This window comes from Culex pipiens, chromosome 1 (genome assembly GCF_016801865.2).
Source record: "Culex pipiens pallens isolate TS chromosome 1, TS_CPP_V2, whole genome shotgun sequence".
NCBI classification, from domain to species: domain Eukaryota; kingdom Metazoa; phylum Arthropoda; class Insecta; order Diptera; family Culicidae; genus Culex; species Culex pipiens.
Genome location: NC_068937.1, coordinates 24,861,467 through 24,877,153, shown reverse-complemented (window position 1 = coordinate 24,877,153; position 15,687 = coordinate 24,861,467). Strand labels below are relative to the sequence as shown.

The window sequence follows — 15,687 nt, the reverse complement described above, 5'->3', positions numbered from 1 at the left end:
TGGTAGAAAAGTATCCACCGGTAGATGCTTTGGTGGATTTTTGACAGTTCGAATTATTTCAAGAAAATCCACCGCGGTTAACCAAATCAAATTAATAAAAGCCCTAAGGCTTCCTTATTTTGACAGCTGTCATTCCTTTCCAATTAGTAATTTCTCCTCTGTGCTGAATTTTGAATGTGAACTTGTGCATAGACTGAAACTCGAGACATTCGATTTATGAATTTTCAATTTGCACAGGTTTTATAAATCATTTGTACAGTTTAAAGAGTTTCAATGAATATAAACAAAACAACAAAATTTAAAGGAGGTACTATACTATGACAAACAAACTCGCAATTTTTCGTGTTTGACAGTTTCCCAAATTAGCAAACTTGTTTGCAGCAAACTCGTAAACAAAGCAGAATGTTTGCAGGCACACAATTCTGCAAACAAATTGACGGCAAAATATTTGAACTGGCACCACTTATATCAGACTAGCAACTATTAAATTTTTTTATCAATAATTTTGTAAGTGTATTAGGTATAAAACAGTCTTGCTAAACAAAACTAACCTTTCTAGATTAAATTTCAAAACAACCTATCCGTCATGTGTTTCCTATGCAGATAGTACCTTTTGAAAATTCAATCTAGATTTAAATAATATTTTCCTTTTGCTCATTTGTGGCGCTTTCGTCCCTTTGAAAAGTAACCTTAGAAATGTATATTTGCGAATCTATTCGAATTAAAAGCACATCTCTCAAAGTAGTTATCAAACTAAGGGTACCTAATGTTGGCGTAACAGCAATTTGACGTTTAAGTAAAGCTCCTAAATATCTGATGGAGTTTTTCACTGAAACCAAATAATGAAAAGTAAGCTAGTTTCCATCAATAGTTTTGCACAACAATAATAATAAATAAAAAGTCAGAACCAGTCAATTGGATGAAAATGGGACAGATTCCTTAAACTGCTTCTTTATGTATTGTATAAACAAAACAAAAAATCTGGAACAAGTAAATGGAAAATCAAAGAACTGTCAGCACTGATGTCAAGTCGCCCATTTAGACTTAAAACCTTGCTTGAAACAAAAGGTCAAGTTTTGAACCACTTTTCTTACATTTTGGTCTTAAAGCAATGTTTCCAAACTTAACCAAAATTTGATAACATTTTTATTGTTTTCTTTTAAGATTAAAGCAAATCCATTTTTATTATGAACTGAATCCTCCCTAACACCACAACTGGTCTACTTTACACCTACCGAATACCAATCAGCCTAAAACGCATTTAAAAACAAATTAGCCTCCACAGCCATTATCTTTTTAACCTGGCGTCAGCCTCTTTTCCCCCTCCTGCTCAAACCCAAAACTGCGCACATCCAAACCACTGAACTAAAAATCAATCGTCAGCGCACCCCTCAAAGACACCACCATAAAACACCCGACCCGATTTGTGACGACGACGACGAGTCCAATTTCGGTAATGATTGGTCAGCGGCACTGTGCTTCGTGACCGCGAACACTTGACATTCCTGCCTCGTTTTAGGTTAGGTTTAGGGGGGGCACCCAACGAGCTGTCAAGTCCGTCAACACCTAATTTTTCTATGGAAGCAAGTTGCATGTTGACGGTGCGGCACGTAGTGTTGACGAAATTTTCTCACATACGTTTCCCAAAAAAGCTGGACTTCAAACCCTGGTTGCTAGGGAATCTTGCAGTTTGTTTACGTCCGACGCGCTGCACGCTGACGAAAACAAACTCAAATTTTGTGTTGAAATGACTGTTTTTGCTGCATGGGCTATGACAGATCGCCCCGACTTATGGCCTATCTACAATCACTTTACTTAGCAAATTGTACTTAGCGTAGGAATTTGAATCCATGCAAAGGAATCTGATCTTCCACAATGATAAAGTAAGCAAATTGGTGACTTGACGTATGGTTTGGAAAATTTCAAAACCTACGGCAAGTTGACGTTTCTATATCAAAGGTAAACAAACAACTGCATAGCAACGTATAACAGCCCAGCAAGTTGGCTAAGTTGATTGTAGATGACGACAGTAAGTTACGTACTATTTCTAAGCAATTTATCTGTTCTACGCAACTTAACTATTCTAAGTAAAGTGATTGTAGATAGGCCATTAATCATTCTGAGCCGCATTAATTCTGTCGTGGTACACATTAATCGTCACTCCACGCACGAAGTGCGGCGACCCACTCGCGAAGGTTTGCGGAGGTGGCCGCGAACCGGTTCGCGTCCGCCGCTCAGATGGTTTGACGCAAGAGTTACCCTTTTTCTGTGGTCCGTCCAACTTTTTTGGGTAGAACAAAGCAAAGTTTACGATTAGTCAGCCCCGAAAGCGCAAGTTGATCCGATTTTGACACTTCCATAAACGTCAAAATCTGATCTCGCATGAGTCAGAACCCAGTCTGGGTGAGAGCGCGCCAAGCCGGTCAGTTTCCGGTCAAAGGGAAAGACGCCACTTTTTTCTGCCAGTACGACGAACCGGCTCAAAATGAGGTTGTTTACATTAGCTGGAAACCACGTTGACGTGAGGTACGATACGCCGAGCACCGACACTTGAGGTGGTTTCGCGCGAAAGTGAAACAAAAACACGAAGGAAAATCAAACAAGCGCGAGCTCAGGTCGACTCAGGTGACTCATCGCGAGCATTTCCGCTGACGAGCTCGGTTTCTTCGCCCAGACATTCTTTTCATTGTGCGCGCAGCGCACCTTAAGGGGTCATAATCCGGTAAAGCTGAAAGAAAAGGATTTTTTTCTTCTCTTTTTGATGAATGTGGGATCGCACGTGGTTTAAGCCGGAAATTCCTGACATTTTTGGTCGCGTCGATGAGTCATTATGCAACGGCCCCGCAGGTGTCGGCCCTTATCGGATGGGTTACCAAGTCGCGTCATCGCCAGCAGCGTAACGAAATGAGATTCAAACCGCGTTTTTCACAGATAATTAGGAGTTGATCGAAACCGGCCAAGATGATCAAGTTTCGGTACAAACGGAAGGATCCGGCGGCGTCGAGTTCGCCGTCTACGACGGCTACCAGCAGCGTTACCACGGTAACGCCTGTCAACAGTGTGGTAACGACGACCGTTGCCACGGCAACGACGCCACAGTACCTCCAGCAGTCGGCAACGCTACCAAAAAGTACCCCTAGAAATGCCATCCATAGTCAAACGGCGCAGGTCGTCCAGCACTACCAGCAGCAGCAACAGTACCAACATTGTGATAGCTACAACCCAAAGGTGGTCGATGCGGGGTACTACCTGACCAATGAGTCGGCGTACCACGAGATGATCAACCGCATGAAGACGGAGAGCGTGCACCAGCAGCACTACGAGTACATGTCCTGCATCAATTCGGTTGTTGTGAGTTTTCCGGGGTTCAAAAGCGCGACATTTGGGACTTTCTTCCGAAACCTAACCTCAATCTCCCCCTTCTTCTCATTCCAGGAACTGTTCTCCCAGCTGCAGACGAGTTCGGAGCCGGCTCTCTGCCCGGAACCGCTGCGACGAGCCCTGGCCAGCGGGCCGCTCGCCGGTCGGCGCTTCCCCCTCGGTTGCCTCGGCGATGCCGCCGAGTGCTTCGAGCTGCTGCTCCATCGCGTCCACCAGCACCTGTCACCGAGCGATGGGGACGCTTGCGAGGCGCCCCAATGCGTTGCCCACCAACGCTTCGCCATGCGGGTCGTCGAGCAGAGCGTTTGCGAGTGCGGCGCCAACTCCGAGCAGCTCCCGTTCACGCAGGTAGGTCGACCTTTTGACATCTTCTTTGTCGACTCTCTCTCCAAGAGCACGATGACCGAACACGAGTTCAGTGGCAGCCGTAATCGAACGAAATCAATCGAAGGAGACTCGATGGAGAAAAACTTTCACCGGCAAATGACTCCGGAGGCTGGGGCGACTCTCGGGTGTCGAAAGCTACGGCTATGCGCGCATAACAGCGATAAAGTACCAGGTTTTATGGCCTTGTGCGCGCAGCGCACCCTGTCAATAACTCATCACCTCGAGAGTCGTTTGTCGAGTTGATAAAAACTCGTCGAAGACGACGAGCGTCCTTTGGATGCGTCATAAATCATAATCAAGCCCAATCGGCCACCAATCATCGCGTGGTTGGGCAACGCAACGCGTGTTAAGTAACCTTAATGTCACACCTTGACTCCGGATTCCGCAGGGGTCACGTGGCTGGCACGTCAGCTGGCTGACGTTTACGTTTTTTCTGCGTGATTCAAGGTGCGATTGCTGCGATCGTCGAGTCACCCCCCTGTGACAAGTTGGCAGCCCTGCACGTTTGACGTTTTGTTTTTGTTTTTGACAGTTCAACCGCAAACTGTGCCAATTAGCAATTGGGAAACGCTACATTATTGTGCTCTCAGTAGATTCCAGCGAATCAGATTCCGGACAAATCTTTGTTTTTGTTTACGTTCTCGATGCACGAACGTAAACACCATCTACGGCAGCCTCATTAACCGCTCCTCCAGCAAAGAATCTCCACCGTCGTGCCGCTGCACCTGACCATTCTGCAGTGTTGCGCAATTCTCCGCGCGACCTAGATCCGAACCGATCTCCTCGACGAGCCGAGAACGCGCAAAAAAGAGCGTAAACAGACATTCACCTGTTCCTTGGACAGGCCGCTAACAAGCCCGGGCCGCCATTCACCTTCACTCTTCTGCTGGGGCCACTGCCGATACTCCACACGGGGAGGCCAGCCCCCTTCTCAAAATCCATCGACGCAATTTGAAATTCAAATCAACACCCTCCCCGACTTGGTCGCCGATCGGAGATCGTGTTCCGATCGCCCTCTTGCGCAAACCCCGAAATGAGCCTTTCGAAACAAAGGGAAAGCGTCGTCGTCGGAGGTGGAGGCTGATAAATTGGGCGATCGGTTCGGATTTATCAGTCGTTGAACCGGCTGCGACGAAACCTGAAATTTGAGATTTCTTCCTCCTTTCTGCCATGCAAAGTAGTTTGTGATGAGCAGCTACATCCGGCAGCGGAGATGTTGACATTCCGGCATGCGATAGTCAGAGATTGATGAAAACGTGGTTGTGACGTTTGCTAGGTTGATCAAAACAATTCCAGTGTTGTCACTTTTCTTATTACTCCGGACTTGTTTTGAACAGCTTTGATATGTTAAATGTCATTCGTAACAGATGTAAACATTGAAAAAAACATGTCTAATTGTGAACGAAATATCAGACTGATCCAATGAAGTTGGCAGTCTGACAAGTCTGTGACGTTAGTGTTTTGATCTAAACAGATCGCTGCTGTCAAACGAAGGGGGGATTCAGCGTTCGATCCCACCTTTTTGACACGATCTTGTGTGGGAACAGAGCCTTATGAAATGGTAAAATTATCATCTCAAATGTCGTTAAACTGACTCGTAAACCTTGCAGAGCTTCCGTTCGATATCTGCATAATTACAATTGGCACAAGCTGGACAGTTTTCAATGGGTACCAATCCCAATATGGCACAAAATGGCTACTGTAAACGGAAAATTAAATGCCAAGTGAATGTACTCGAGCCCAGGAAGCCATTTACCATTAAAAACAACCCTAGGATAGAGCAATTACCAGCAGGGCTTACTTTCAAACGAACCAATCTGCACTGAAATTAATCGACACATCAGCTCCACACCCAATTTCGAGGGGCGCCCCACTGCTGTAATCAATTGGACAACCCCCGCTTGGAATCGAGGGCGCAACTGTTTGTGTATCAAAAAACCACACAAAAGTACAAATTTTGCACTAGTTTTGATTGTATTTTCCTCACTCCAGAGGGAAATTACTCCATTCCCACCTTTTTCCCACCGCGCAAAAAGGTGCGAAGCGATCCCGGTTGCGCCATTTTTTCTTTCTTCGCGCCATAATTTATTCCTCGTGAAATGAAAGTCTGCGAGCTGCGCTGGTGGTGGTGGTGGTGGAGGTGATCTTGTTTGCATTTTGAGCCACCCAACTCAACTCGACTCTTCCACCAAAGATAACGAGGGTGAACCGTGCGCGCGCGGTGGGAGTACACTATAAAAAGAACTTCTACCGTTAGCTCGCCACTTTCCACGGGGCGCAACTGACAGTCACCCCCGAGTGCTGTGCATGCTAAACAACATCTGTTTTATTGGTCTCTGAGATTTGCAGTTGCCACGCTCTTTTTTTACTTTTGTAGTTGTTGGCTTCTTTTCGCTTTAAAGTGTAGCACACTTAAAGCGAAACAAGAAAAGAAAAGAGGAAGAAAGGTGAGCGCTCCGATCTCAATGGAATAATCAGGTGGAATACATAAATAAGTCGTAAGAATTAATTAGATCAGTTTGTTGCTTTTTATTTCTGGGCGATCCGCGGTGGTCGTATTTTGGGTTATGCTTTCTGTTCCACTTTTCCCTCCTGTTTGTTGTTGTTGGCGGCGAGAGGGCTTGATTTTCGGATAAAATGAACGATTTGTCTTGTTTCAGTGTGGCGCTTGACAGCTTGGCAGCACTGCCGGCTTTGTTTTGATCGATCTGGCAACGTTTAGGTCAACAATTAGGTTAGATTCAGTTTCTATACTAATGGTCTGTATTGGGTCATTCTGTTGTTCAAGACTTCCGGCAACTGTTACGACAGTTCACGTCAAGTAAAAGGGGGATAGACTGCTTGTTTACAATCGCAGATTCGCCCTATTGAACTGTTACTACGGACTTGATCAGTGTCCAATGCATGAAGCGATTCAGCCTCACTTTTTGGACTCTCACCAAATGTCAAACTCATGCAAACTTGTTCCCACCCAAGATCGTGACAAAAAGGTGAGATCGTACCATACTAGTTTGACAGCCAGCTAACTTGCTTCATATAGAGGCAAGCTCGAACAAAAGCGATTTTTTTTCCTGGTCTCACTTTGATTTCCCATTTGTTGCCTGTTTTGCCCGTTCGCTGTTGACCGTGTACGCCACAGTGGTATAACGTCAAAAAAGCCTCGTATAATGTTTGTAAACAGTATACAGTACAACTACTGTAAGTCGGTTCGTTTTTTCTTGAATACTTTTGCAGCATTATTTTATTATGAATGTAAAGGGAAATAGCATGTAATTTCATCATGCACGTGATGTTGGCTTACAACAGTTGGGCGTTCAAAAATAGTTGTAAGTTGGCAAGAGAAATGGTTCCCCAGTGGATGGCTTTCTGTGCATTGTTTTGCAGGAGAAATCCGTCCACCGTAGGACGGATTCCTCTTGCTGGACATTGTTGATAGGCACACTATAAATGGTTAGGCGCTTATACTTACATCAAACCCTACGTAATGTACCACCCCCGGCCGAGTTAAAATGCGTAACCGGAAAAGAAGGTGTGCCTGGCAAGAACACTCAAAGCGTGTTCTAGCATGCTGCTCGTACTGACTCAGAGCAAGGGTGAGATGTAGGTGTAAGGGCAGTGCGTGTTCGTCGGGAACCTGGTGCATAAGATCGGTCAAGGCCCGTTCTTACACTGAAAATTGCGAATTGCGAATTGCGAACCTGGAAATTTCTGAAAAGTTGGCATTTTATGTCCTCTAAAACATATAAAAAAAAAATAGTGTTTTCATGCAAATCAAGTTTTAGTGATAAAAAGTTAAATAAAAAATCATCAATTTTTTTACCGTGTATCTTTTTTTTCCAGTGTAGTCCGTATCCATACCTACAATTTTGCCGAAGACACCAAATCGATCAAAAAATGCCTTCAAAAGATACAGATTTTTGAATTTTCATACATTATTTTTGTATGGACAGCTGCCAAATTTGTATGGAAAATTATATGGACAAACTAATGATGCAAAATGCCTTCTTTGTGCATACTGAAGGCACCAAAAAGAGGCTGCGATCAGCAGAGAAGCGAGTCAGACGTGCGTCCCTCACAAACCAAAAAAGTGCTTAAAAAGTGCAAAAATGCCCCCCCAGATTTGAAGAAGCTAAAGAATGCCGAAGCGCTACCTGCAAAGCCAGGCAGTTTGAGCAAGGACGCTCAAAATTCGTTTGGAAACCAGTTCGCTACCCTCCCTGTGGACGTGAGCGAGAAGGAAGAATTTGAACGACGGGAAAAGTTGCCGCCCATTTTTGTGAAAACATCGTCATCGGATTCGGTGCGAAAGTGGCTGACCGGGTTTATCAAATCTGGTGCTTTACGAGCTTCCATTCGCTTGTGTGCTGATGGACTCAAAATTCTGCTACCTACCAGAAAGGATTACAACTACATTCGGGATTTCCTGAACAACACAAAGATTGAATACTACAGCCATGACGATCCAGGTAAACGCCCCATGAAACAGGTCCTCCGAGGCCTGTATGACATGGATGTGAGTGTGCTGAAAGAAGAGCTCAAAACTCTTAAGTTGAACGTGATCGAAGTCTTCAAGATGACGAGACACAACAAGGACATCAAGTATCGTGATCAACTGTACCTGGTTCATCTCGAGAAAGGATCGACAACGCCGTCTGAGCTGAAAGCAGTTCGGGCAATTTTCAACATTATCGTGACTTGGGAACGTTATCGTCCAGTGCACCGTGACGTGACACAATGTTCGAATTGCTTGCAGTTTGGACATGGTGGAAGGAACTGTTTCATCAAGAGTCGTTGTGCAACCTGCGGAGGTGAGCACAAAACTCAAGCTTGCGAAACAATCAACGAGAACATCGAAGCGAAATGCTACAATTGCGGCGGCGACCATTCTACCAAGAATCGGAGCTGCCCAAAACGAGCTGAGTTTGTAAAAATTCGGCAGCAAGCGACGACGAGGCACCAACCAAATCGTCGCAAAACACCACCAACTTTCACGGACGTGGATTTTCCTGCTTTGGCGTCACCTGGAGCGGGATCTGTTCGAGTGGTTTCAAATCTGCAGCCATTGCCGTTGAATCAGCGGCAAAAAGTTGCAGAGAATACAACACCTCCTGGTTTCAGTCAGCAACCGAAGGAAAACCAACCAGCATCAACGGATGAAGGCAGTAGTGACCTGTTTTCACCACAAGAACTTCTGAACATTTTCATCGAGATGACAACAACACTGCGTGGTTGCAAAACTCGTGCTGAACAAGTAAGAACGCTTGGAGGATTTATCTTAAAATACAGTTCGTAGTTTACTCGTTCTAATGATTTTGAATATTTCAATGAATTTACTTTTTTAGTTTTAAGTTAGGATTAGTTGTTAAAGCGATTTTTTTTCTTTTTTACCCAAATGTATTCGATTCAATGCAAAAATGTAAAACAATTTGAAGTAAATAAATGAATGTGAACAGTTAATAAGAAAACGAAAAATATAACAAAGATGAAGAGCATGTAGCCATACCACTTAGAATGTAAATGAAATGTAATTATTATAAGAAAGTTCAATAAAGACATATTTAATTTCAAAAAAAGGCACCAAAAAAGTTTCAGTCGGATTAAAAAATACAAAAAAAATCGAATGACCGAAATCCTAGAGAACTGCTCAAGAGAAACCGACCTTTCCCTAAATTGCCGGATATTATTTTAAAAGTTTGCTTGAGAACGGCAAAGTTTCCTGTCCCCAAAGTGATTGTTTTTTTGCCTGTCAACTGTCAAACAAAGGTGTACAAATTTAGGTCATATTTTTTGTCAATATGTTTAACCAGTATATCAATAACTACTTCAACATGTTAACGAATGGTAAAACGTTACTTAATCTACCGTATGATGGTTGATGCATTCGTCTCGATAGGATTCGAACTGATGACCTTTGGATTGGTAGTACAACTGCCTACCAGCGACTCCACCGAGGAAGGACCAATGGACGACTCCTACACTTGGACTAAGCTAAGGTTCTAGATTAGGTCTGAACCAATGTTCACTTCCCCATCCGACGGATAAGACAAATCTTGACTCGAAAAAAGCCACCGGGTCTGACTGGGGCTGAAGCTAGGGCTGAAGCCAGGCCAGCTGGCCATCTGTTGAGTGACACCGAAACACTTATTTTAAGGAAAGATAAGAAAAACTTGTAACACGCATTATCCCTTCCAAAGAATTTTAGAAATTTTAATGGAGCATTTCCATTCGAGCAGTTTTTGCTTTTTTCTACAATGTATTCCTTATGGAGCGAACTGTCAAAAACTGCTCGACTGCGGGTACTCCATTTATAAACATACGTAATTTTTCATATCAATTACTGCCAACCCTATTTAAGGAAACTGTTTACATATTTACACAATTTATGCAACTCGTTTACGCTAGGGAATAAGTTGAAAACAAAAATAAACCAGTAGCAACGGTCAATTCAAAAATTATGCCACTTGTTCAAAATCAGATTAGTGCGCGTGACCTGTAGCGTGTGTTATACAACATTATCTTGTCTAATATTCAAAGTTAACAGTGTAGTAACTTCAGGCATCCACGCTAGGTGGTGATACTGATGCGAACAAATTTCGGAACCATGTTTTGAATTGGACTTGGCTCTATATGCTTGCTTGCTATTCTATTTTGATCAAAACAAAGACATCACAGACTTGTCAGATGCGAAACTATCGTTGTTGGGTGCAGTGCTGCCAGCTTCTTTGTCGTTTAGAACTTTTTGTGAAATGTCATTATGAACAAAGTTGTTTTTACAATTTCTGTCAGAAATTCACTACGTGAGTCGCTTAAAATTCCCTTCAAACGTTTATGCCAATGATTTTCAACACATTTAGTGCAACTAAAAATGAAACTGGTAACAATTTATCTAACTTTGATAAAATCAGCTCAAGTTCAAAACTTCAAGTAGATCAAATTACAACTCCTAGCAACTCTAGATTTTTGGTTTATTCTGTGTTAAAGTCATCATAAAGTTGTTTGAATTTGGCAGAAAATCAAAAATCTATCAAAATATGGAACAGAGAATTGTCAGTCTTTATTCTCAGAAAACTTGAAAAATCTAGAATTTTGAGATTTATCTGGTAACCTAAAAACCCTGCTTGATGTTCTCTCCCTCTAAAGATCGGTTGTTGCCTTTGAAACGGAATACGTAAACGATTCGAACTGAATTCTGTTTCAGAATTCCGATTGAGTTGACTGGGTCTAATCAAAACAATAACACCAACACCACAGACTAATCAGATGTGGTATTTAGAAATTTAACTTACTCAAAAATGAGTAAATGAGGCGTCTGTCAGATTCGAGTGAATTTCATCCAGACCTGGTAGAATTTCACTCAATTTTTGTCATTTCTGAGTGAAATTTCATTCAAATTTGACAGAGATGCCTCATTCACTCATTTTTGAGTAGGTTTGGTTTTGGCAAAAACTGAGTGATTTGTCAAATCAGGAATATTCTGAAAAGTCGTTAAAACAACTTTAAATTAATTCAATTTATTGATATTCCCGCCCAAGATCGTGACAAAAAGGTGGGATCGCTGAATCACCCCTCGTTTGACAGTTTGCCAGCACTGCTCTATTCCGATCAAAACAATAACAACACAGACTTATCAGACGTGCGAACCTTTGATTCCCACCCTCATTACGCCGCACAGTGCTCTGCGCCACTGTCACTGAACTCTTCGGCGGGAAACTCCACCGCGCCTGGGAACCGTTCCTCCGGCGTGCCCCATTAACGATTCCGCTCGCCGCGTACCGCACAGACTGATAACTGTTAGAACCTCCCCGCGCGCACAACACTCGGCTAATGTTCTTATCTAACGTAATTTCCCCCCTTCTCTCCTCGTTTCTTCTTCTTCCAGATGGTGCACTACGTCTCGGCGTCCGCGCTCACCTCCCAGAGCAACCTGTCGGCGCAGAACCAGCAAAGTATCACCTTTGGCCAGCTACTGCGCAACGCCGGCAACATGGGCGACATTCGGGACTGTCCGGTAAGTGGCGGTGGTAGACCTTCGCGCGAGCGGAGTGAGGTTAGGTTTCTTATTGCGACTTGGCATTAATCTACGTGTAGCAGGTTACCCACATGAAGCTGGTTTGCTGAAGGGAGTGCTGCGCTGTAAGGTTAGAAAAAACGCCAAGAACCAGTTCATTGCGAACGCAGATTAGAGCGCACGGGTGTGACTTTCGAGTCATGGCCTACGCTGACGGAGCGCGCGCGCGCGCTCCAATTCTGTCAATGCCAAACAGTAGGTTGTGCACACCAAACTGTCACTGCTGAGTTTTGTAACGTTAACTGGTTTCTGCAAAACCACTAAACTGGTCACCCTGCCCAGCTGTCAAATTGATTGCCAATTTTGCGTACTTTCCTTACCACTCAACAATGAGTAATGTTCGCGACCTCGACTCAATTCGCGATCAAAAGCTCAAAAATTCTGACAGATGGCGCAAAGCATCGAAGAATGACGATTCAAATTTTCGCTGTTCGGTTACATAGGAATGCAAACTTAAAATTGAATTTACAGCTCATAGAACAACTTTTGAGAAAAAATTCAAGTAGTACGATTGTTAACTCTTTGCCCTCTATAAATTAACGCAATAAAAAAAAATTTGAAAAAAAATAATTTTGAAAAAATAATATTGTTTAAAATGATAGAGCATCAAAAGTTAACAAAGTATCAGCTCGAATTTTTGCTCAAAAGTTGTTTTGAACGCTGGAATTTAACAAATCAGAATTCGCATACATAACCTTAAAGGGCGGAAATTTCAATCGACATTCTTCGCTCTGTTCTGCTACTCAACACTAGGTGTCGCTGTCGTTTGGCTCTTGAACGGCAATCTGCCTCAACCTTTTAAAGTACTCTTTTCGCAACATGGCTGCCCTTAAATGGCGGATGTGACCCATCGACGGATGCGCAGCATCCATCGGGCTTGTTCCGCGAAAGCCAATACGGTTTGACGGTCAAGCCAGAGTTTAATTGCAGTCGCACTCGGTTTGCATGTGTTGTGGTCGGTATGTCATTGTGGCACCTCAGCGCGCGATGACCATGCGCATGAGCTGAGCGGACCTGGTGTTGGATTTTAAAGCCCCCAAAGTGAGAGGCGGTTGGGGTAATTAAGGAAAATGATTGTTTTCGTGCTCTTTCACTCGCACGTCGTGGATCGATGACTGCGCGTTTCACTCGCGCTTTGTTTGATTTTGTCTGCGGTGAAGAAGGAATTGACATTGAAATTGCTCGAGCGGTTCGCCATAACAGCTCGGTAATTTTCGAGGCATGCGGTTATGACCGCGAGATTGGTGTGGAGATGTTGGTGCGCTACGCGCACTGTTTTGTAATAATTATATTTTTTGTGTGCGGATTATGAGATTTCTATCAATTTGATAGTGAAAACAAGCATGAAAGTGCAATGTTTGGCATGACAGTGAACTTCATCATATCTAAAATCTCCCAGATCTACTCAGAAATGAGTTTTGAATGTCAGATTTGAGTAAATTTTACTCGTTTCTTCTAAACTGAGTTGAACTCTATCAAATTTGACGTTTGCTTAATTAATCATTTCTGGGTGTAAATTTGGCAGAATTTGAACAATTTCAGTTTGGAATGATTTAATTTAAATTTGACAGTCGCATTCGTCCACGCTCATTCGAAATAACTCATTTCTGAGTAAGATTTCGTCAAAATGATATTTGGAAATTTTCTTTCCACTCATTTTTTGGTAAATTTGGCAGAACTTGAGCAATTGCATTTTTGAATGTTTTAATTTAAATTTGACAGTCGCATTTTAAATAACTAATTTCTGAGTATGATCTCTTTTAAACCAAACCTAACGAAGAATTATATTTTGAAGTCTTGTTTCTACTAAATTTTGGGTTAGTTTGGCAGAATATGAGTAATTTCGGTTTTGAGTGTTTCGATTTCAATTCGAGCCAAACATTTCATTAGGGCACAAAACCAAAACGTAAACATTCGGGATTATTCCACTATTCCATTCAATAGTACAGTCCCTACATGCCCTCCAAGAATCAGATTGATAACAAACAATTTCCTATTGAAAAAAATCAAAAACACAAAAAGGCACATAACCATTTTCACTGCAAACCAAAAATAAAATGTTCAAATGTGCCCTTTTATTTTTCGTTAGTTTCTCGTACTTAAGGAACTTTTTGTGTTATAAAGTGAACTTTTCATGCATTCTTAACACTAATTCACCTAAAAAAAAAAGTTTGGTTTACTTTTCACCAAGGATTTCTGCAGAAAAAAACTTCGTCAAAAAACAATATTTAATACGGTCCCGCGGCTGCTGTTCAGTACACTTTAGAAGAATTTTTATATTTCACGTACCTTATTTACACTATTCAATCACAAAACTTCACCAATTATCAAAATTTCTACTGAATTCCTCATTATTTCTAACTAAACAAAAGGGCCCGTAAACATCATTCCAAACAACAATGCGGTGACAGCGCTTTAGTGCCCTTTCAGCTCTCTTCGAAATTGCATTTAGAAAGGGCCCATTATGAACAACAGTTGGAAAGTTAAAAGGGCCTAATAACAAGATTTTCTTAATTTATGAGTTTTATTGCGAAAATCAACAAAAATTAAGAAGTATTTAAGCAGAGTTGAGGATAATGATGTGTTTTATAGTATCATCAGTAAAAATGCCATCAGTCAAGCTTCTTTTTTAAATAGGAATTGAAACAAGTTGTCCACTTTTTGCAAGCGATTTTCTCGAATCGCGGTTTTTGGTTTTGTGCCCTAATAAAATGTTTGGCTCGAATTTTACAGTCACATTCGTACACGCTCATCTGAAATAACTCATTTCTGAGTATAATTTGGTTTATACCAAGTCTACTCAGAAATGATATTTTGAAATTTCATTTCTACTCATTTTTGGGTAAATTTGGTAGAATTTGAGTAATTTAGGTTTTTAATGTTTCAATTTCAATTTGACAGTCGCATTCGTTCACGCTCAAATAACTAATTTCTAAGTATGATTTCGTCAAAAACAAACCTATTTCTAAATGATGTATGTAATTTTATTTCCCCCTTTTTTTGGTAAATTTGGCAAAATTTCAGACATTTCGATTAATAAATAACTCATCTCTGAGTATGATCTCGTTTATACCAAACCTACTAAGAAATGATATTTTGATGTCTTGTTTCTGCTCATTTTTGGGTTAATTTTGCAGAATTTGAGTAATTTCGGTTTTGAGTGTTTTAATTTCAGTTTGACATTCGCATTTGCTCACGCTCATTTGAAATAACTCATTTCTGAGTTGGATTTCGTCAAAATCAAACCTACTCAGGAATGATATTTTGAAATTTGTTTGTACACTCAGAAAAATATTTTGTAGAATCAGCCTGTTTGATTCAACATTTTTTTTGTTGAATATAATCAACGCCGATTTTGCGTTGCAACAAACCTTAATTTTGTCAATTCCACAATTCCACAATTTTGATTCCGTTTATTTTGGGTGAATTTGACAGAAGTTTAGTAATTTCAGTTTTGAGTGTTTCAATTTCAGTTTGACAGTCGCATTTGCTCACGCTCATTTGAAATAACTCATTTCTGAGTTGGATTTCGTTAAAACCGATTTATTTTTGTACTTATTTTGGAGTGAATTTTGGCATAATTTGTAATTTTTATTATAAGGCTTTCTAGTCAGAAATTTACCAACACATTTAAAGTATGTTTACATGACAGCTGGACGTTTATTTGCACCAGGTTTTCGATCTCTTTCTAGCTGGTTTTTTTTTAACTGGCCGCCCGACATGCCAGCCAACATACTTCGCAGGGCTGTGACAGCTACAGCTCGATCATTGTTTGCATCAGGACACTGTGACGAGGAGTTCGTCATTTTTGAGTTAAATTATATTTTTTTCACTGGGTCTAGAAAGCCTTA

The 15,687-nt window shown here is 41.7% G+C and overlaps 1 protein-coding gene across 3 annotated transcripts in view; it reads left to right on the top strand.

Annotated features, from left to right (window-relative positions):
* The window catches only part of LOC120414518 (uncharacterized), a 233,335-nt gene that overhangs the window by 211,282 nt on the left and 6,366 nt on the right, over window positions 1-15,687 (top strand). For 2 of the 3 annotated variants that reach the window (XM_052706362.1, XM_052706365.1), the window contains 2 exons: window positions 3,436-3,729; window positions 11,648-11,776. In XM_052706362.1, coding sequence (XP_052562322.1) covers window positions 3,436-3,729; window positions 11,648-11,776 — 423 coding nt within the window. Of the gene's footprint in view, window positions 1-2,931; window positions 3,352-3,435; window positions 3,730-11,647; window positions 11,777-15,687 lie in introns of all 3 variants that reach the window. The other variant, XM_052706364.1, reaches the window with a different exon arrangement.